This window comes from Amblyraja radiata, chromosome 9 (genome assembly GCF_010909765.2).
Source record: "Amblyraja radiata isolate CabotCenter1 chromosome 9, sAmbRad1.1.pri, whole genome shotgun sequence".
In the NCBI taxonomy this organism is placed as follows: domain Eukaryota; kingdom Metazoa; phylum Chordata; class Chondrichthyes; order Rajiformes; family Rajidae; genus Amblyraja; species Amblyraja radiata.
Genome location: NC_045964.1, coordinates 57,892,843 through 57,914,871, shown reverse-complemented (window position 1 = coordinate 57,914,871; position 22,029 = coordinate 57,892,843). Strand labels below are relative to the sequence as shown.

The following is a 22,029-nucleotide window of genomic DNA, read 5'->3' as shown; positions in this document are numbered from 1 at the left end:
CCCTACACACTAAGGACAATTTACAGAAGCCAGTTTGCCTACAAACCTGCATGTCTTTGGGATGTGGGGGCAAAATCGGAGCACCCAGAGAAAATCCACGCTGTCACAGTGGGAACGCTGTACAAACAGAGAGGCCTGGACAAACTCTGCACAGGCAACAACCACAGTCAGGATCCAACCCGGGTCTCTGGCGCTGTGCGGCAGCGGCTCTACCTGCTGCGCTGCTCTTGAAACATCCTTTTCCCCAATGGATCAAAGGCTGTGCTGCCACATTGAAGGAGCTGGCGAATTTGGGCACTAATGTCTGCCATTACTGAGAGATGGCTTCCGAGATATAGGAAGTGATCATCATTTTCCAGGGCATCGTCATTCGTCTAATGCAGTTTGGTACAGTTGGTGGAGGATGTTGGTCTTGCAGCTATGGTTGGTCTTGCAGATATTGTATACTTCAAAGAACCAGTTGGTGACATCTTGCCAAGGGATGTAAAATGATAAAAGGACTGGACGCAGGAAAGGACTGAAAGCTAGATGCAGGAAAAATGTTTTAGAATAAAGTCTTAGAATAAAGGGGAGGCCATTTAAGACTGAGGTGAGAAAAAACTTTTTCACCCAGAGAATTGTGAATTTGCGGAATTCCCTGCCACAGAGGGCAGTGGAGGACAAATCACTGGATGGGTTTAAGAGAGAGTTAGATAGAGCTCTAGGTGCTAGTGGAATCAAGGGATATGGGGAGAAGGCAGGCACGGGTTATTGATTGGGTATGATCAGCCATGATCACAATGAATGGCGATGCTGGCTCGAAGGGCCGAATGGCCTCCTCCTGCACCTATTTTCTATGTTTCTATATGGACCAAATGTGGGCAAATGGGAATAGCATAAATGGAGCATCTTGGTCTGAATGTACATTTGGCCAAAGGGCCTGTTTCTGTGCTGTATGATTCTATGACTCCAACACTGTTGTTAAATGCGGAGTGGTGGTAATGTGATGTCTCAACGTGTGCAATGAATCAATTGGAGAAGATGTGGTCCTTAGAGCTCAGTTAGCCTCGGGAGAATGAAGAAAAGCAATATACCCAAACATACACATATTAGGCATTCACATAACATTTAGCAAAAGCATTGGCAATTTTAATAACACCAGAAGGCTACTAGTGTGTGATTATTTTTCCCTTTCCTGTCAGCTGATAGCCATTTTTTTGACAAAGACAAATCTTTATCTGAAAATGTTTCATTAAATCACTTTTATTGGGTCTTTATTGGCGGAGAGAAAATGGACCTTTATTAAGAAAATGCTTACTTTAGTATCAATAATAAAATCTGCAAATCAGCATTGCCAAGTGCCTCAAACACAACTGTTATCATCTCATGCCTAGTAGGAAAATATAGGCCAATAAAGACAATTTAATGTTATTGTAAATTCAATCATCTATTGTGATAAATGAGAGGTTTAATCATGAATCGTGTAATCAGTACATTCATTCTGTGAAAAAAACCTCAGAATATAAACGCAATAAATGTAGCAATTTTTATGTCTTGCTGTTACTGATTAGTGAAATGTATCCAACAATTTGTAATTTGGGATTCTTATGTTTGACAAGTTATTCTCAATTCATTCATCATCGTTGCAAACATTCGCGACGCAGTGGTGCTGGTTTCCGACGGGAATGGTGACGGACGCATCACACCTCTCTGTCCTCCAGTTCCTGCGGACATCCGCCGCTGGAAGTATAGGATGTTGGTGTGTGTGTGCTTTATCATCGTTCCTTACAATGCTATGTACGACAGTGATCGCAACTTCTACTGAAGTGTGGATGGGTCGTGGGCTTGCTAGAAGCTCATCCGCCCTTTGACAGGTCTTGTTTTTGGTCCTGCTGGAGGTCCACAGCCCCCTCCTCACCTGGCAAACCAGGTGGGGGAGACGGTTTACAAAGGTAGACAAAAATGCTGGAGAAACTCAGCAGGTGAGGCAGCATCTATGGAGTGAAGGAAATAGGCGATGTTTCGGGTCGAAACCCTTCTTCAGGGGAGACGGTTTAGTCGCCGACTATCCGACCATGGAGCAGGTAGCACGGGATGACATGGTATGCGTGGCGGGGGGGGTGTGGGGGGGGGGGGGAACTGCCCCCGACCTGACCTTATATTCTCAAACTAGAAGTTAAAGCAATTTCAATGTCAGCTGATCTACATCGGTGAGACCAAGCGTAGGCTTGGCGATCGTTTCGCCGAACACCTCCGCTCGGTCCACATTAACCAACCTTATCTCCCGGTGGCTCAGCACTTCAACTCCCCCTCCCATTCCGAATCCGACCTCTCTGTCCTGGGCCTCCTCCATGGCCAGAGTGAGCACCACCGGAAATTTGAGGAGCAGCGCCTCATATTCTGCTTGGGCAGTCTGCACCCTAGCGGCATAAACATTGAATTCTCCAATTTCCGATAGCCCTTGCTGTCCCCTCCCCTTTTGAGCTCTCCCTCAGCCCTCGGGCTCCTCCTCTTCCTTTTTCCTTTCTTCCCCCCACTCACCCTACATCAGTCTGAAGAAGGGTTTCAGCCCAAAATGTTGTCTATTTCCTTCGCTCCATAGATGCTGCTGCACCCGCTGAGTTTCTCCAGCCATTTTGTCTACCTAGTAATTTCAATCAATTGAATACTTGACCAGAAGGAATCTTAATATTCTAAAAAGATGATAATTGACAATCATGGTGTGACATTACCTTTTGCTGACAATTTTCACTGCAAACTCCTGCCCAGTTTTCTTATTACGACACCTTCTGCAGATGGAGAAACTTCCTTCTCCAAGTGGACTATCTTTTAAATCAAGGTCATAGTGTTGATAAAATGGTGAATCCTGTTTGGCGGGGGTGGGAGGAGGTGGAACAGGGGGAGGGGGTGGGAAGAAGAAATTGAAAACTGTATCAAGTCTGGGATAAAAAAACACTTCAAACAGAATAAACTGGGAGTCATAGGTAGACAAAAATGCTGGAGAAACTCAGTGGGTGAGGCAGCATCTATGGAGCGAAGGAATAGGTGATGTTTCGGGTCGACATTTAAGATTTAAGTTTCTCCCCATAACCTCTAACACCTGTACATTACGTTTCGGGTCGAGAACTATTCCTTCACCTATTTCCTTCGCTCCATAGATGCTGCCTCACCCGCTGAGTTTCTCCAGCATTTTTGTCTACCTTCGATTTTTCCAGCATCTGCAGTTCTTTTTTAAACTGGAAGTCATAGTCTTCGAGTGATACAGTGTGGAAACAGGCCCTTCGGCCCAACTTGCCCACACCGGCCAACATGTCCCAACTACCCACTCTTGGCCCATATCACTCCAAACCTGTCCTATCCATGTACCTGTCTAACTGTTTCTTAAACGTTGGGATAATCCGTCCCTTAACGACCTCCTCTGGAAGTCCATTCCGTACACCCATCACCCTCTGTGTGAAAAAGTTACCCCTCGGATTCCTGTTGAATCTTTTCCCCTTCACCTTGAATCTATGTCCTCTGGTCCTCGATTCACCCACTGGGCAAGAGACTGTACGTCTACCCAGGTCTATTCCTCTCGTGATTGTTACACACCTCTATAAGATCACCCCTCATCCTCCTGCGCTCAAAGTGTCAATGCTTCTACTTCATTTTTATTATTGAACTGACAACATTGCAACGTGTTTCAATGAAAAGGTGATGTAAAATAATACACTCAAACACAAGCAGAGCAAGATACTTCACATAATAAATACCTTCATCATAGCACTTCGAGCGATGGCTGTACTACCAGGACGATCCACTCCTAGGTGAAGTTGAATGGGATCAGTCATCACAGCATTACGTTTGAAGAGAATGGATGGGGCAATGAAAGAATAGCCCTGTCAAATGAGTACAAAGATAAACCTTTAATACTATCGCTAGTTATGCTGAGATGTAGATTACATTACTGAGGTGGCATTTTGGACACCTTGTCTGTGCTGGCTCTTTGCTCTTGGACAATTATGAGACAGACAATAGACAATAGGTGCAGGAGTAGGTCATTCGGCCCTTCGAGCCAGCACCGCCATTCAATGTGATCATGGCTGATCATCAGTAACCCGTTCCTGCCTTCTCCCCATATCCCCTGACTCTGATATCTTTAAGAACCCTATCTAGCTCTCTCTTGAAAGTATCCAGAGACCAGCCTCCACCGCCCTCTGAGGCAGAGAGTTCCACAGACTCACCACTCTCTGTGTGGAAAAAGTGTATCCTCGTCTCCGTTCTAAATGGCTTACTCCGTATTCTTAAACTGTGGCCCCTGGTTCTGGACTCCCCCAACATCAGGAACATGCAGAGGCAGTAAGAGAGATGGCACAAGTTGTTATCAGTGTACTTATGGAAACTGGTGTGGTTCGTGATCTATGGTTCAGGGAGAGCGTGCAGCCAGAGCAATGGAGGAGCAAGGATGCTCAAGGGCCAATGAATTAATTGATTAATTGAAAGGTACAGCATGTAAATAATCCCTTCAGCCCTCACTGTCCTCTCACCAACTAGAGTGCGGTCCTGACCTACCACATTGGAGGCATTTGACCGATCTTTAATCAAACTTCATCTTGCACTAAATGTTGTGCCCTTTACCCTTCAACTGTACACAATGGATGCCTTGATTGTAGTTATGTATGGTCTTTTCTTTCACTCGGGTAGTGTGCAATAGAGGCTTTTCACTGTAGCTCAGAACATATGACAATAAACTAATCTAAAACCAAACCCAAACAGACCATCGATCACCCATTTACACAAGCTCTATGTTATCCCACTTTTGCATCCACTCCCTAAACACTAGGGGTAGTTTACTAAGGCCAATTAACCTACAAACCCACACGTCTTTGGGATATGGGAGGAAACCTGGTGCACCCAGAGGAAACCCACGCAGTCAGAAGGAGAAACATTCAAACTCCACACTGACAGCACCGGAGGTCAGGATAAAGGGTAAGCCATTTAGAACGGAGACGAGGAAACTTTTTCACACAGAGAGTTGTGAGTATGTGGAATTCTCCGCCTCAGAGGGCGGTGGAGGCCGGTTCTCTGGATGCTTTCAAGAGAGAGCTAGATAGGGCTCTTAAAAATAGCGGAGTCAGGGGATATGGGGAGAAGGCAGGAACGGGGTACTGATTGGGGATGATCAGCCATGATCACATTGAATGGCGGTGCTGGCTCGAAGGGCTGAATGGCCTACTCCTGCACCTATTGTCTATTGTGTATCGGAATCTCTGGCGCTGCGAAGGAGCAGGTCTACCAGATTGCTGCCCATATGGTTCATACAACTTGCAGCAGATGTCCCATTCAGCAAAAAATTAGCCATTTTGTTCCCTTTATAGTTTCTGAAGGAGAAGAGGCAAATGTTGTCTCAAGAATCCACTTTCACTTCTCTGGTGCGGACCTGAAAGATCCTGTCGGAGTTCTTCGGCAATGCTGCAGGCGAGTACGTGGGGTCCATCTCCGTGAATTCCTCAGCAAAGTTGCTGACGTCCAACTCGTCCCTGATGACCGGCTTAAACGGGGCTTCGATGTTTTTGGCAGCTAACTCATCCCAGTTTATTTTCTGCCAGCGACAAGAACAAAGCAGAGGTGGTTACTAAGAATGAGCAATAACACAAAGCATTTAAACATCTCCGTCTCATGCGGAGAGACGTCCCACACACACACACACAGAAACAACATCCCTCCTGTTGACTAACTACTGTCATTCTTAAAGCCCTGTCCCACGGTATGAGATCATTCCAAGAGCACTCCCGAGTTTGCCCTGATTCGAACTCGGAGATTTACGGTAATGGCCACTCGTCGGTACTTGGGGCTCTCGTGGACATTTTTCCATCATGTTGAAAAATCTTCACGAGTCTTCCCGTGCTTACCTGTCGTTAGCGAGTCTTCCCGGGTACCTGCCGTTAGCGTTACGAGCCGCTAAGAGACGTCCCCGAGCTCCGACGTACCCGCTACATTCATTCTCCGTGCTTACCACGAGCTTGATTTTTTTAAACTCGGTAGAGCTCTTGGAATGAACTCGTACCGTGGGACGTGGCTTTAATCATTTGACATTTTCAAACAAAATACATAAAGTCAATAGTTTAGCCACACCTCATAAATGATATTTTATTAAAACTACACCACCCAATTGGTGAAAACAAGGAACGGCAGATGCTGGTTTACTCACGCATAATATGATTTATCCGGATAGTTAGGAAAACAATATTTTTCACTTTATCTCAGTACACGAGATAATGCCTTCTTAATAATGAACTTCTGCATTTCCTCCCCACCCTTCTCTCCTCTCCCGTCCCCCCCGTCGCCCTACCAGTTCCACTAGTATCCCTCTCATTAACACATCTCTCCCCAGCTTACAATGGGCCATTAGGGACCCCACTCCTCCTTTGGTCATTTGTTGCCGGCCCCGATTTGTCCTGACCTTCTCTCGCCTCCAGTCCTTCCAGTCCCCCCCCCCCACCCCACCTCGATCTTTCAGTCTGAAGAAGGGTTCCAACCCGAAACGTTACCTATTTTTCTCCGATGATGCTGCCTGGCCTGCTGAGCTACTCCAGCATTTTGTGTCTATCTTTGGTATGAATCAGCATCTGCAGTTCCTTCCTACACATAGTGCCTTCTTCACCGCCCTGCCCACCTGTGTCAATGTATTCACGGAACTATGGAACAAAGCCAGTTGCTTAGCTCTTACAATAATTAGTTGTAAGGGACTGTAATGAATCACGGTGGCACATGGGAAGAACTACTGCCGTTCGGCTCCAATGACAGCTCAAATGGTGCAGTCGAGTGCTGTCTGTGAGCAGCGTGCACAATCTCTTTGTTATTATTGTAAGAGCTAAGCAACCGGCTATGTTCCATAGTTCCGTGAATACATTGACACAGGTGGTGAAGATTAGCATTATGTGCAGGAAGCAATTGCAGTCTTTATGGTTGCACGAGTCTCCTGGCTGCTCTGGTTTAGACAATAGACAATAGACAGAAGGTGCAGGAGTAGACCATTCAGCCCTTCGAGCCAGCACTGTCATTTAATGTGATCGTGGCTGATCATCTCCAATCAGTATCCCGTTCCTGCCTTCTCCCCATATCCACTGACTCCGCTATCTTTAAGAGCCCTATCTAGCTCTCTCTTGAAAGTGTCCAGAGAACCTGCCTCCAGCGCTCTCCGAGGCAGAGAATTCCACAGACTCACAACTCTCTGTGAGAAAAAGTGTTTCCTTGTCTCTGTCCTAAATGGCTTACTCCTTATTCTTAAACAGTGACCCCTGGTTCCGGACTCCCCCAACATCGGGAACATGTTTCCTGCCTCTAGCGGGTCCAAGCCCTTAATAATCTTATATGTTTCAATGAGATACCCTCTCATCCTTCTAAACTCCAGAGTGTACAAGCCCAGCCGCTCCATTCTCTCAGCATATGACAGTCCCGCCATCCCGGGAATTAACCTTGTAAACCTACGCTGCACTCCCACAATAGCAAGAATGTCCTTCCTCAAATTAGGTTTCCTCCCACACCCTAAAGATGTGTGGGTTGATAGATGAATTGACCACTGTAAATTGTCCTGAGGTTGTGCTTAGTTTAGAGATACAGCATGGAAACAGCCCCTTCGACCCACCGGGTCCCCGCTGGTCAGCGATCACCCACACACTAGTTCTATCCTACACACACTAGGGACAATGTACAGAAGCCAATTCACCTACAAACCTGTACGTCTTTGGAATGTGGGAAGGAAACCGGAGCACCTGGAGAAAACAGTCGCAGGGAGAAAGTACATACTCCATATAAACAGGACTAATTGTCAGGATTGAAACTGGGTCCCTGGCGCTGTAAGACAGTAAAGGGCCTGTCCCACTGTACAAGGTAATTCAAGAGTTCTCCCGAGTTCTCCCGATTCGAGCTTGTGTAATGTACGTAGCGGGTACGTCGGAGCTCGTGGATGTCACGTAGCGGCTTGTACGAGTAACGGTAGGTACTCGGGAAATCTGGTAAATTCGTGACGTTTTTTCAACACTGTGAAAAATGTCCACGAGTAAAAAAATACTTGTGATGAAAAAAATTGTTACTTTTTACTACGTACCCGCTACGTACATTACACGAGCTCGAATCAGTGGAGAACTCTTGAATTACCTCGTACAGTGGGACAGGCCCTTTACTGTCTTACAGCGCCAGGGACCCAGTTTCGATCCTGACCATTAGTCCTGTTTATATGGAGTATGTACTTTCTCCCTGCGACTGTTTTCTCCGGGTGCTCCGGTTTCCTTCCCACATTCTAAAGACGTACAGGTTTGTACGTCTCTACTAGATAGATAGATATAGATAGATAGCCTTTATTGTCATTCAGACCGAAGTCTGAACGAAATTTCAGCAGTCATACATACAATACAATAAAAACAACAATAAACACATATTAACATCCACCACAGTGAGTCCACCCAGCATCTCCTCACTGTGATGGAGGCAAAAGTCTTAGGTTTGCAGTCTCTTCCCTCCTCTTCTCCCTCTGCGCTGAGGCGATACCCCCCGGGCGATGTTACAAATCAGTCCCACGGATCAAACACCGCGGCCCGGGGTGGTCGAAGCTGGCGCCCACCAGTCCTGCAGACGCAGCCGCTGGCCCGCGGCCGAACCCCGGACTCAGGCCACCACCGCCAGAACACCGTCCCAGCCACCCTCACGTGAGTACCGTACCGTCTTCAGCCTCGGGCCGGGCCGCCCCGACATGGGCGCCGAACCTCCCTCTGGCCGGGCCGCCCCGACTTGGGCGTCGCTTCTCCCTCTGGCCGGGCTGCCCCGACTTGGGCGTCGCTTCTTCCCCGGGCCAGGCCGCCCCGACTTGGGCGTCGCTTCTCCCTCTGGCCGGGCCGCCCCGACTTCTCCCTCTGGCCGGGCCGCCCCGACATGGGCGCCGAACCTCCCTCGGGCTGCGAGCGCCGCACCTCCCCGAGCTCGGCCGCTCCGACGGGAGCCTCGTTCCACCCTCGGGCTGGCCGCCCTCACGGGAGGGTCACAACATCTCACGGGAGCACTGTTTCAGCCCTGAGCCGGACCGCCCTCACGGGAGCGAGCTCAGGGCGAGTCCTGACGGGCTCTGCCTCCGGAGCCTCGAGGTCGCCAGCTCCATTAGGCCTCAGCGCAGACGGAGGCAGAGAGGGGAATACGACAAAAAAGTCATATTCCCCCGCAGAGAGAGACTGCAAACCCCATTTCAACCCCCCCCCCCCAAAACACAAACTAAGAACCAAAAACTAGACTAACCAAAACGAAATAAACAACACAAAAAACACAAACAAACGGGACTGCCGGTGAGCCGCTGCTGCCAGGGCAGCGCCGCCACTCCGCATTTGTTTAGGAAGTGATAGAATCTGGGAGGAAATCCAGGGAAAATAATTTGAAGGGAATATTAGCGGGGACATGGAATTGATGGTTGAGCTGTTTTATGTTATCAATGAACCAAATGCCTTTTCCTGAATCATACGGAAATATGTAATAGAAAAATATATGAATTGATTCCTCAAATCAATAGACGTTGGAAGAGGAGATAACTGGACTACTACATTTAATGTGATAAATAATGTCACTCAGTTACTTGCTCTATGGTTGAACATATTGAATCAAGATATTTGGGTCAGGTCATGTTCTGAAGAGCTGGACACTTGGGTATTGTATAGTTAATAACATATTTAAATATCACACAAGTGTCCTTCATTAATCTAAATATAACAATTGTAAAATGTTTGAAGGACTAATTTCAAAGTTTGCACATACAAACAATCTACTGGCCAGCCAGAATGGGATGATTGATTAATTGCGATGGTGATTGAGGCAGATAATTCTCATAATTTATATGTGACTCTGTTCCAGCTGAAAAAAAGGGAGCCTCGGCAGAAACAAGGAACTGCAGATGCTGCTTTACCAATGAAAGACATAAATTGCTGGAGTAACTCAGCGGGTCAGTCAGCATCCCTGGAGAACATGGACAGGTGACTTTTTGGATCAGGACCCTTCTTCAGACCAGATGGAATGGTAGCGTCCATTTCCTCTACTATGTGAAAGGGCTCTGCTTTCTAAGTACATTGATCTTGTTTGATATACAACCAAATACTGTGAGCAAGACATGCAAGGCAAAGTTGTCAATAAAAATAAGTTCAAAAGGCACAAATATCTATTTAAATGTTGTTAAAAATGTAATCAGTGTAGCGGTTAGAATTTAGGTGTTGTTACAGAATATTTAACAAAAGATCTGAATGGAGGCTCCTATTATTTCAATGCAGATTCAATGCGTCCTGGGGGTGGAGTTGGAGTTGGATTCATGGGGCTTGGTCTCAGAGGGGAGGATGTTCCTCAAACTGCGGAGCATCTTCGACAATACGACTCACCCCCTCCGTGACACACTGGTCAACCTGAGGAGCACCTTCAGCAACAGACTGGCTCCACCAAGATGCAGCACAGAACGCCACAGGAGATCCTTCTTCCCTGTGGCTATCAAACTGTACAACTCCTCCCCCTTCTGTAATGGGGGAAACTGACTCTCTCTCCCCTCCCCCCTAATCTTTGCACATCCCCAATCCTTTCCACGCCTCACTTTAGTTTCATATCTCATGTATCTTGTGTTTTATTACTGTTAGAAACATAGAAAATAGGTGCAGATGGAGGCCATTTGGCCCTTTGAGCCAGCACTGCCGTACATTGTGATCATGGCTGAACATTCACAATCAGTAACCCGTGCCTGCCTTCTCCCCATATTTCTTGATTCTGCTGGCGCGCATCTCAGTTTTTAATGGCCTCCCCTTTATTCTTGGACTGTGGCCCCTGGTTCTGGACTCCCCCAATATTGGGAACATGTTTCCTGCATCAAGCGTGTCCAGTCCTTTTATAATTTTATACGTTTCTATAAGATATCCTCTCATCCTTCTAAATTTCAGTGAATACAAGCCCAGTCTTTCCGATCTTTCCTCATATGACAATCCCGCCATCCCGGGGATTAACCTAGTGAACCTACACTGCACTCCCTCAATAGCAAGAATGTCCTTCCTCAAATTTGGAGATCAAAACTGCACACAATACTCCAGATGTGGTCTCACCAAATCGCTGTACAACTGCAGAAGGACAAGAACATCTACTTCTATACTCAAATCGTCTCGTTATGAAGGCCAACATGCCCTTAGCTTTCTTCACTGCCTGCTGTACCTGCATGTTTACTTTCAGTGACAGGTGAGCAAGGACACACCCAGGTCTCGTTGCACTTCCTTTTTTCCTGATCTGACACCATTGTGATAATAATCTGCCTCCTTGTTCTTGCCGCCAAAGTAGATAACGTCACATTTATCTACATTATACTGCATCTGCCATGCATCTGCCCATTCACTCAACCTGTCCAAGTCACCCTACAACCTCCTAGCATCCCCTTCACAGTTCACACTGCCACCCAGCTTTGTGTCATCTGCAAATTTGTAAGTGATACTTTTAATTTCATCATCTAAATCATTAATATATATTGCAAATAGTTGTGGCCCCAGCACTGAGCCTTGCGGAACTCCACTCGCCACTGACTGCCATTCTGACAGGAACCCGTTTATTCCTATCCTTTGTTTCCTGTCTGCCAACCAATTCATTATCCATGGCAATACCCTATCCCCAATACCATGTGCTCTAATTTTGCCTATTAATTTCCTGTGTGGGACCTTATCAAAGGCTTTCTGAAAGTCCAGATACACTACATCCACTGGCTCTCCTTCAACCATTTTACTTGTCACATCCTCAAATAATTCCAGAAGATTAGTCAAGCAGGATTTCCTCTTATAAATCCATGCTGACTTGGACCAATCCTTTTACTGCTATCCAAATGTGCCGTTATTAATTCTTTAATAATTGACTCCAGCTTCTTCAACCACCACCGATGTCAGGCTAACTGGTCTATAATTCCCCATTTTCTCTCTAGCTCCTTTCCTGGAAAGTGGAATAACATTAGCTATCCTCCAACCCATAGGAACTGATCCTGAATCTATAGAACATTGGAAAATGATCACCAATGCGTCCACGATTTCGAGAGCCACCTCCTTGAGTAGATTGTTTAAGAAGGAACTGCAGATGCGGGAAAAATCGAAGGTAGACAAAAATACTGGAGAAACTCAGCGGGTGAGGCAGCATCTATGGAGCGAAGGAAATAGGCAATGTTTCGGGTCGAAACCCTTCTTCAGATTGTTGGCAGATCAATTGCCCTCCTGGGATATATAAAGTTCTATCATATTGTATCGTATTATAAGCTTGTGTATAAAAAAGGTAAAAGCTATCTGTTATTGTTTCTAAGTGCCTCTAACCATTTTTAGTATTAAAAAAAAATGGAACAAATTGTAATTCGTTTTTAATTTTTTTAAGCATTTCCTTAATTTGTTTGTTTTTCAATATCTTTTACGGCCTACAATGCTAGGGTCCGGTGAGTTTTGGGCAGCATTTTGGTTTAGGTTTAAGTTTATTATTGTCACCTACACCGAGGTATAATGAAATGTTTTGATATATACTGTCCAAACAGATCAGATAATACTATACATAAATATAATCAACTGAAATTCAAGTAAAATAGATAGAACACATGGGAAGATACAGAGTGCAGAATATAGTTCTCAGCATTCATAGTAGCGCATCAGTTCCACAGACAACTGTCCAATGGTGAATCGGACAGTACCCTGGCTTAAGGAAAGAGCGTTCAGAAGCCTGATAACAGAGGGGAAGTGTGGCGGTGCGTGATTTTAAGCTCCTGTACCTTCTGCCGGATGGGATCAGGGAGAGGGAATGACCCTGGTGGGACAAGTCTTTGAGCATGTTGGTAGTGTACAGTGTAGATAGAGTCAGTGGTGGGGAGTCTGGTCCGTGATGGACTGGGCTACATGTATAACTCTGTAATGTCTTCTGACTAGGTAATAAGGAGTCAGGAAGCTGCAGGTGTTGACAGCTGGTGATGATGTAGTTCGATGTCTGTAACTACCTCTTGCACATTGACAACTAGCGAGAGGACTGCATTGATCAATATGAACCGGTGAAGATGTCCCAGTTTCCAACTCTCTTCTTTGCTCACCTGGAAGAAGAGGTGAGATTTAATTTCGTCAGCACCTCCAGGACCAGAACCCAACCTTTTCTTGGGGTCTTTCATGAGGAGTTTCTTCATTATGTCTTTAGCTAAAGGGCCGATTTCTGGCGGATATGGAGGGTCACTTTTTAGAATTCTCCTGGGGAGGAAGAAAAACTGTGCAATTGTTAAACTGCAAAAGAGGGTGTGATCATTTCAAACATTTAAATGTTATTTGTTCATGACCATATTAAATTGGGTGAAAGATACCTGCAGGACAATTAACTCTGTGATTAGTGACACAGATTCAAATAATGCTCAGCAAATTGAAAACATTGCAAACAATTTCAAGTCATTTGATGTATCTCAGGAACTACCTGAGACAGGTAAAACATACTTGGACAGAACAATATCAGATAACTATTAAAAATAAAATTAATTTAAATAACTAGGTAAGGCTGAAAGAAACTGGAGAAACAGGCTTTTTACTTAGGCATGCCATTTGATGGGTGATTTGTGAGAAAGCGTAATCATTGGAGCACAAATATATATATTTTTTAAAGAGTGGTCAGCAGGTCCACGCTGACCACCGATCACCAGTTCACACTAGTTCTCCCACTTTCAATAGACAATAGACAATAGGTGCAGGAGTAGAACATTCGACCCTTCGAGCCAGCACCGCCATTCAATGTGATCATGGCTGATCATCCCCAATCAGTACCCCGTTCCTGCCTTCTCCCCATATCCCCTGACACTGCTATTTTTTAGAGCCCTATCTAGCTCTCTCTTGAAAGCATCCAGAGAACCCGCCTCCACCGCCCTCTGAGGCAGAGAATTCCACATCCACTCCTTACACACGAGAGGCAATGTACAGCAGCCAATTGACCTACAATCCCGCACGTCTTTGGGATGTGGGAGGAAAACGGAACACCCGGAGGAAACCCACGGGGAGAATGAGGAATATTCCACACACAGACAGCACCCGAGGTCAGGATCGAACCTGGGTCTCTGGCACCATGAGGCTTTCAGAGTAATATTAGAGAAATCTTCCTTTAGCAAAGAATTTACCGACATATGGATAGTTTTCTAAATGGAATAGTGGACCCAAAAACCCTGACTCAATCAGAAGTCATTGGATAGGGAGCCAATGCAGAGGATATCAAGTCATGGAATTTGCAGAATAGAATATGACCCTTTGGCATAAATGGTCCCTAATTTGAGGAAGGACATTCTTGCTATTGAGGGAGTGCAGCATAGGTTCACCAGGTTAATTCCCGGGATGGCGGGACTGTCATATGCTGAGAGAATGGAGCAGCTGTGCTTGTACACTCTGACGTTTTTAAAGGATGAGAGGGAATCTTATTGAAACATATAAGATTATTAAGGGTTTGGACACTCTAGAGGCTGAAAATATGTTCCCGATGTTGGGGGAGTCCAAAACCAGGGGCCACAGTTTAAGCCATTTAGAACAGAGATGAGGTAACACTTTTTCACACAGAGAGTTGTGAGTCTGTGGAATTCTCTGCCTCAGAGGGCGGTGGAGGCTGGTTCTCTGGATACCTTCAAGAGAGAGCTGGATAGGACTCTTAAAGATAGCGGAGTCAGGGGATATGGGGAGAAGGCAGGAACGGGGTAATGATTGGAGATGATCAGCCATGATCACATTGATTGGCGGTGCTGGCTCGAAGGGCCAAATGGCCTACTCCTGCACCTGTTGTCTATTGTCTATTGTCAGCATTAATGGCCCACTCAAGTTATTTTAATTCATCCCATCTTTATGTAAGGAGGAATGAAATATGTCAAATGGCTTCTCTCATCTGTAGTCAAATGTTTACGGTTGCCTACTAACTGGAATTTTACTCCTTACTTTGAAATCTCGGTTTGTGAATTTCTTTCCCCGTCAACAGTGAAAGGCGATGCTCCAGTTTTTAGCTCGTACATCAGAACGCCAAGGCTCCACCAATCTACAGCCTGAACAAAGAAGAGGGGCAGATTAATATAGGTAATGACTGCACGTCACGCAGTCCGGCGTGCCACTGCATTTATCCCAAGTAAAAAATAAATCAAAATATACAGACTGAAAATAGATTGTTGAAGCTTTCAACATTGCCCTTTATTGAACAATGAAACAATCCTCATAAAATTACTTTGTTGGCCAAGAACTCCTCTGCTTAATATGATTTTGTTTACAATTATGGAAGTGTGACACTGCACCGATGCAGTCATTAAAAATAAAATCACAGCTGGTAAGCCAACAGTTTCAGCGTTAAGAATTGGAGGCTCTCAGCTGTGTTAGTTATTCACACCCAGGCTCCCTCAACACCCACCCCACCTTGCACTGCCAGGAGTGACGATGGGAAGGAGAAGAGGCCAGTTTTTTAAATTCTTGACAAAGCAACGTGAAGAACCCAATGTCTCCACCTTTTGAGGATGCCGTTTTTGTGGACTCTCTAATTGAAGCGCTGCTGGAGGAAAATGGAAAGTCCACGGACAACGAGGGTGGCACAGCGGCAGAGTTGCTGCCTTACAGCGCTTGCAGCGCTGGAGACCCGGGTTCAATCCCGACTACGGGTGCTGTCTGTACGGAGTTTGTGTACGTTCTCCCCGTGACCTGCGTGGGTTTTCTCCGAGAACTTCGGTTTCCTCCCACACTCCAAAGACGTACAGATTCGTAGGTTCATTGGCATGGTATAAGTGGGATTGCTGGTCGGTGCGGACTCGGTGGGCCGAAGGGCCTGTTTCCGCTCTGTATCTCTAAACTAAACTAAAAATAAATAACACAGGAAGCAAGTAGGACAACCGCACCAATTACAATCAAAGATTGTGGGTAGATGCATGTTTTTCACTACTAAAGTGACTTACAAGGGATTAAGAGCAAACTGTGTATTGAATTCCCATTGATACTGTGCACGGCCACATTATCAGATTTACAGATATACAGTAGCATAAATTCATGGATGATGAATGCTTCATTAACACAAGAAGCTGTTGAGCTTCTCATGACACCGCTGGTCAAAAGATAATGTTACAATTGACCATGACATCTATATTATCCTGCAGTCTAATGATTTAATCCTCACCGTCAATCACACAAACTATTTTTGTATCACTTCGAGCTACAGAGTCACAGAGAAAGTCTCTTCGGCCCGACTCGTCCACGCCCAGCAATATTCCTCATCTAAGCTAGTCCCATTTGCCCTTGTTTGGTCCATATCCCTCCAAACCTTTCCTATCCATGTGCTTGTCCAAGTATCTTATAAAAATGCACACTTCTTTACCATGCCCAAGCAATTATGGTATGGTTATGCACTTTATTTGTCACACGTACAGAGGTACAGTGAAATTCATTCCTGTACAGAGGTCAGTACAAGTATTACTATAGATAAGCACTTAGATACATCTTCAATAATCAATCAATCAATCAAAGACTTTATTGTCATTCAAAAATACACCAACAAATGCAAGTCTGAACGAAATGTTGTTGTATCTGGCTCACCGTGCAACATAAAATAACAAAAGGATGAAATAGATAAAAAGATAAAATAGATAATAGAGACGGCACATTATATGGAATTCAAGAGTCTGATGGCTCGGGGGAAGAAGCTGTTGCAAAACCTGGCCGTTCTGCTCCTTATACTGCGATACCTTTTGCCAGAAGGCAGCAGAGTGAACAGTCCATGATGGAGATGTGTGGGGTCTTTTATAATGCTGTTGGCCTTGAACAAGCAACGTTTGCACGTAATGTCCCGGATTGAAGGAAGAGAAGTCCCGATGTTTTATTTCAGCCGTCCTCACCACTCTCTGCACGGACTTCCAGTCGGAGGCTTTCAGATACAGTACAAGTGTACTGCAGCAGTACACTGAGACAGTATACAGAGTCGCCAGTTTGCCGCCATTTTCAAGTCCCACTTGTTGTACGTGCAGGGTTCTTGACCTGACCATGAAGGTCTGTTGTCCTGGCGGTGTTTAAGTCCAAATCATTTATACTGTATTTGCTATAAAATCAAAGGGCTGAGTACCAGTCCCCGTGAAACTCCAATATCAAGATTGTGGATGCAGTTTATTTGGGGTTCAAGTTCAAGTTTGAATGTATTGTCACATGCACCAATTGAGGTACAGTGAGATTTGAGTTACCAGAAGGCATATGACAACAAGCTGCACCAAAATTAATACAAAGAACTGCAAAAGGGATATAGGTAGATAGAGTGCTGGAGTAACTCGACCCGAAACACCACCTATCCATGTTCTCCAGAGATGCTGCCTGACCTGCGGAGTTACTCCAGAACTTTGAGCCCTTTTGTGCATTAACCAGCATCTGCAGTTTTTTTGTTTCTACCAGGAATTGCAGATGGTGGGTTTACAAAACAAGACATAATGTGCTGGAGTAAGTCAGCGAGTCCGGCAGCATCCCAGGAGAACATGGATAGGTGACATTTTAGGCCGGGACCCTTCTTCAGACACAAGCTACATAAAAGGCTGGTGCACCAAGATCTCACTGCATTGTGAGGAAAGATGTGTTAGCATAGAATGAAGACAGTTATATAATAAATAGATCTATTACAGGCTGGAAAAAGCAAAGATCCTATAGCGGAGCAAGATAGACCACTCCTGCTAAATGCAATGGGCTGACGTGTAGTATGCAATGGAGCGGAACGTGGGCCTTTTTTTCATCCATTTCAGTAACCCGACCCGACTCGCAGTGTAATCAACATTGCGGGGGAATAGTTTGTGTTAATAAATTATAATTCTGAAAATGAGGAGAAGATTTTAACAAAGAACTTTTATTTTTATGAGGATGTTTCCGTAACCGGCTTCCGTCTCCGCACTAATATCTTTATCTTTGCTCCGCTATGGAATCTTTGGTGCGGAGACGGAAGCCAGTTACGGAAATGGGGCCGAAAATTACCCATGAATCTGCCCATGACCGTACTACAGGGCTGCCAACATTGGGTGAGAGGTGAGAGTGAGAAATTGCGAGGGAGTGCAGCGACCGAGGGGGGGGGGGGGGGGGGCGAAGAGTGGGGGGTGTCCCCCTCCCACGGTAGGAAGCTTTTGCATTTTTAAGTTTGAAATTGTGGAATCTGGTGCATTCTTTTAACTTACACTTGATGCAACATTTATGCTTCAAATTGAATTAGGTGTGAATAAGGTTAGGCTAAATTATTCCTAATTACATTCCACAGTAGAGCCAGGCTCTGATCAACAGGTGCAGCACATGAATGACCTTAGTATATTCATGTATGGAAATCAGATTATAATTCATGCTGTTATGCATATATATAGAGAAACAACAACATAGAAACAAGGCAAGAAGAGTCAGACTTCCATCACTGTTCTGCACAAATAAATCAATTAACCTTACCCTTTGACTATAGAAACAAGATAAAAATAATGCCACATATTCAACCTTATATGGTTCAATGAAATTAAGATATATATGTAAAACATATATATGGAAACAGGCCCTTTGGCCCACCAAGTCCACACTGACAGCAATCTACCCCATACACCAGTTGTATCCTACAAGCGAGGGACAATTTACAGAAGCCAATTAACCTACAAACCTGCACTTCTTTCAGATGTGGGAGAAACAGGAATTTCCACAGAAAACCATGTGGTCATAAGGAGCATGTACAAATACTGTACAGACAGCACCCGTAGTCAGGATCCATGCTGGGTCTGTGGTGCTGCAAGGCAGCAACTCTCCCGCTGCGCCATCGTGCCACCTCATTAATTTTTTTTCTGTAATATTTATTATGGTGACACATCAATAAAGATGAACACATGATTCTGATTACTGCCTTTAGTTGGATAACACACATCTCCAGTTATTGTGTTTTATCCAGCGCGGGGGAGCTGACATCCCCCCGATGCAGGAGCTGAACGCTTCGACGCGGAGGGCCCGAACGCCGCCGACTACGGGAGTCAAGATCGTCCCGTCAACGGGGGCTTGAGGCCCACGACCGAGGAAGAACTAAGGGATGGACTTGAACTTTATTTCGCCTTCCATCACAATGAGGAATGTGTAGGAGTCACTGTGGTCGATGTTCATGGTAAAATGTGTTTTTGAGTCTGTTGCTTTTAATTGTATGACTGACCTGGCCAGTGAAATTCCTCGTATGTTGCAAAACATACTTGGCGAATAAAGTGTGATTTTGATTCTGATGTCATGTTGTCACTTGCGAGCGGAGCACCAAGGCAAATTCCTTGTATGTGAATATACTTAGCCAATAAACGTATTCATTCATTCATTCAATACACCACAAACTGTGAGAGAGATCACGTACCTTATCATGTCCTGCATCGCCTCCTTGTACAATTTCTGGAGCCATGTATTCTATTGTTCCACAAAAGGAATATGCTCGTTCATTCTACAGATTAAAAAAAAACTAAAATCAAAATTGAAATTTAACATTCACAACTTGAAAACAACCATATGATTACACATTTCTCTGCAGGATGTAATCAAAAGCACTAAATCAAATATTTTCCACAGCGATGCAGAAGACATGTTAGAGTCATAATGTTGTACAGCACAGAAACATGGCCTTCGAACCGACTTGCCCATATTGTCTGAGATGCCCATGTATTCTAATTCCATTTACCAGCATTTGGTCCATATCCTTCTATTCCTTTCCCATCTACAGTACATACCTGTCCAAATGCTTTTTCAGATACCACGATTGTTCTTGCCTACACCACCTCGTCCGGCAGCTTATTCCGTAAACCCACCACCCTCTGCATGACAAAATTTGCCCTTCAGATCTCTTTTATATATTTCCCTTTTCAGCTTAAACTTATGTCTTGTAGTTTTATGCTCATCATCTACCTTTGGTAAAAGACTCTGAGCATCTACCCTCTCAATGCCCCTCAGTTGTATAAAATCTCTGTAAAGATTTAAGTCATATCTCAGGTCAGCAATATCTGGCCTTCCTTTGGGAGGGAATTGTGTGCCAGAGAAAACACAATACTCGGTGTAAAGGAATGCTTCCAATTCCATGCCCGGACACAAAACCAGACGTACAAGCTTTGGTGCAGGTTTGCGAAAAAAAGGATCCTTGGTTTTGTAGTCTTATGTGTAGAAGCTCTCAAATTAACATATCTACACATTTCATGAGAGCAGTGGTGGAAATCCCGAGGGGGGGGCAGGGGGGACACGTCCCCCTCTGTTTTGAGAGGTTGGGGACGATCCCCCCCCCCCCAATTTTTTGTAATCCGGATTTTAAAACCCGGTGAAATCTCCGCTTTCCACGAGGCAGTGGGGTGGGACTGCTGATAGAGGGCGCCGATTGGACGAGAGAGACTTCGGTCCGCAGGCAATGGCGGCGGGACATGATGATTGAGTGCGATGATTGGAGGAGGGAGACGTGCCCAGGTCATAGGGTCACAACAGCAGCCCTGGACACAGACCTGCACCTCATCCGCAGCCAGGATCGATCCCGGCGGAACCACCACTGGACCATCCCTGTCCCCACCCGAGTGTCTCCTTCCCCACGCCCGGGGGTGGTCAGAGACGTCGAGAGTCAGACGGGAGCGGTGCCCCCAGGCCCACAGTCAGCGCAGAGAAGCAGCGCTAAACCCAACTCTGCCTCTCCCGCCACGTTAACCTACAGCCCTGCCTGGACTTAAGGGAAATATAGCCCAGGCTTACAGCCAGTGCGGAGAAGCAGCGCTAGCTCCACGGCTCTGGACTGGTATTCCATCAGTCCAGGCAGGGCTGTAGGTCAACCCGGCGAGACAGGCAGAGTTTAGCTGCATTTAGTGCTGGATTGAGCTGTAATTACCGTTCACAGGGCCCACAGAAGCCTCCGAAGCCTCGTGTGTGTGTGTGTGTGTGTGTGTGTGTGTGTGTGTGTGTGTGTGTGTGCGAGTGTGCGCATGCGCGCGCGGCCGCCAAGAAATTGTGTCCCCCCCTATCCCCTACATATTTTGAAAGCGATTTCCGTCACTGCATGAGAGCGATAGGATACCTGTCCGGACAGAGTCTCTGAAGAGCAATTCATCTAATTAAACCAGGGTGCAGTAAAATAACTGCTGCTGGATAAAAAGCAATAAACCTTTGGAGGCTATAAGTGTGTCAGGGGTTATGAGGAAAAGGCAGGAAAACGGGGTTGAGAGGGAAAGATAGTTCATGCATGATTGAATGATGGAGTAGACTTGATGGGCTGAGTGACCTAATTCTGCTCCTATATCTTATGAACACAAGCATACTGTTTTCCCGACTTATAACCGCAACGTTAAAGATTTCGGCCTATACCAGAAGAGAATGAAAACGCCCACAGTGTTTCCAGGTCACATTGTAAGTGCAGGAAGGAAGAATAAGGCAAAGCAAATGATTCACCTCCGTTAAATCCTTGACCCAGATTGCTTTCGGCTGCAGAAGACCGCAAGAAATTGCAGCGAATTGTGGGCACAGCCCAGACCATCACACAAACCAACCTCCCTTCTATTGACTCCACTTATACCTCACGCTGCCTCGGCAAGGCCAGCAACATAATCAAGGACGAGTCGCACCCTGGCCACTCCCTCTTCTCCTCCTCCCATCGGGCAATAGGTACAGAAGTGTGAAATGCACACCTCCAAATTCAGAGACAGTGTCTTCCCAGCTGTTATCGGGCAACTAATCCTACCACGACCAGAGAGCAGTGCTGAACTACGATCTACCTCATTGGTGACCCTCGGACTATCCTTGATCGGACTTTGCTGGCTTTACCTTGTACTAAACGTTATTCCCTTATCATGTATCTATACATTGTGATTGGCTCGATTATAATCACGTTTTGTCATTCTGCTGACTGGTTAGCACGCAATAAAAGTTTTTCACTGTACCTCGGTAAATGTGACAATAAACTAAACTGTATTGAAGAAATCCACCCATGTTGGGTCTTTTTCTCGGTAACTGAAAGCAGGCATCAAATCCTTAACTGAAGATCAGTCAATTTAGATTTTTTTAAATTATTGCCTTATTGCAACAA

The 22,029-nt window shown here is 45.5% G+C and overlaps 1 protein-coding gene across 2 annotated transcripts in view; it reads right to left on the bottom strand.

The window, feature by feature from the left end:
• rps6ka5 (ribosomal protein S6 kinase A5) overlaps positions 1–22,029 on the bottom strand; it is a 161,606-nt gene that overhangs the window by 30,738 nt on the left and 108,839 nt on the right. For both annotated transcript variants that reach the window (XM_033027542.1, XM_033027543.1), the window contains 6 exons: positions 19,342–19,425; positions 14,922–15,025; positions 13,064–13,214; positions 5,399–5,560; positions 3,732–3,857; positions 2,712–2,845 (listed from right to left, as the gene is read on the bottom strand). In XM_033027542.1, the coding sequence (XP_032883433.1) occupies positions 2,712–2,845; positions 3,732–3,857; positions 5,399–5,560; positions 13,064–13,214; positions 14,922–15,025; positions 19,342–19,425 (761 nt within the window). The remainder of the gene's footprint in view (positions 1–2,711; positions 2,846–3,731; positions 3,858–5,398; positions 5,561–13,063; positions 13,215–14,921; positions 15,026–19,341; positions 19,426–22,029) is intronic.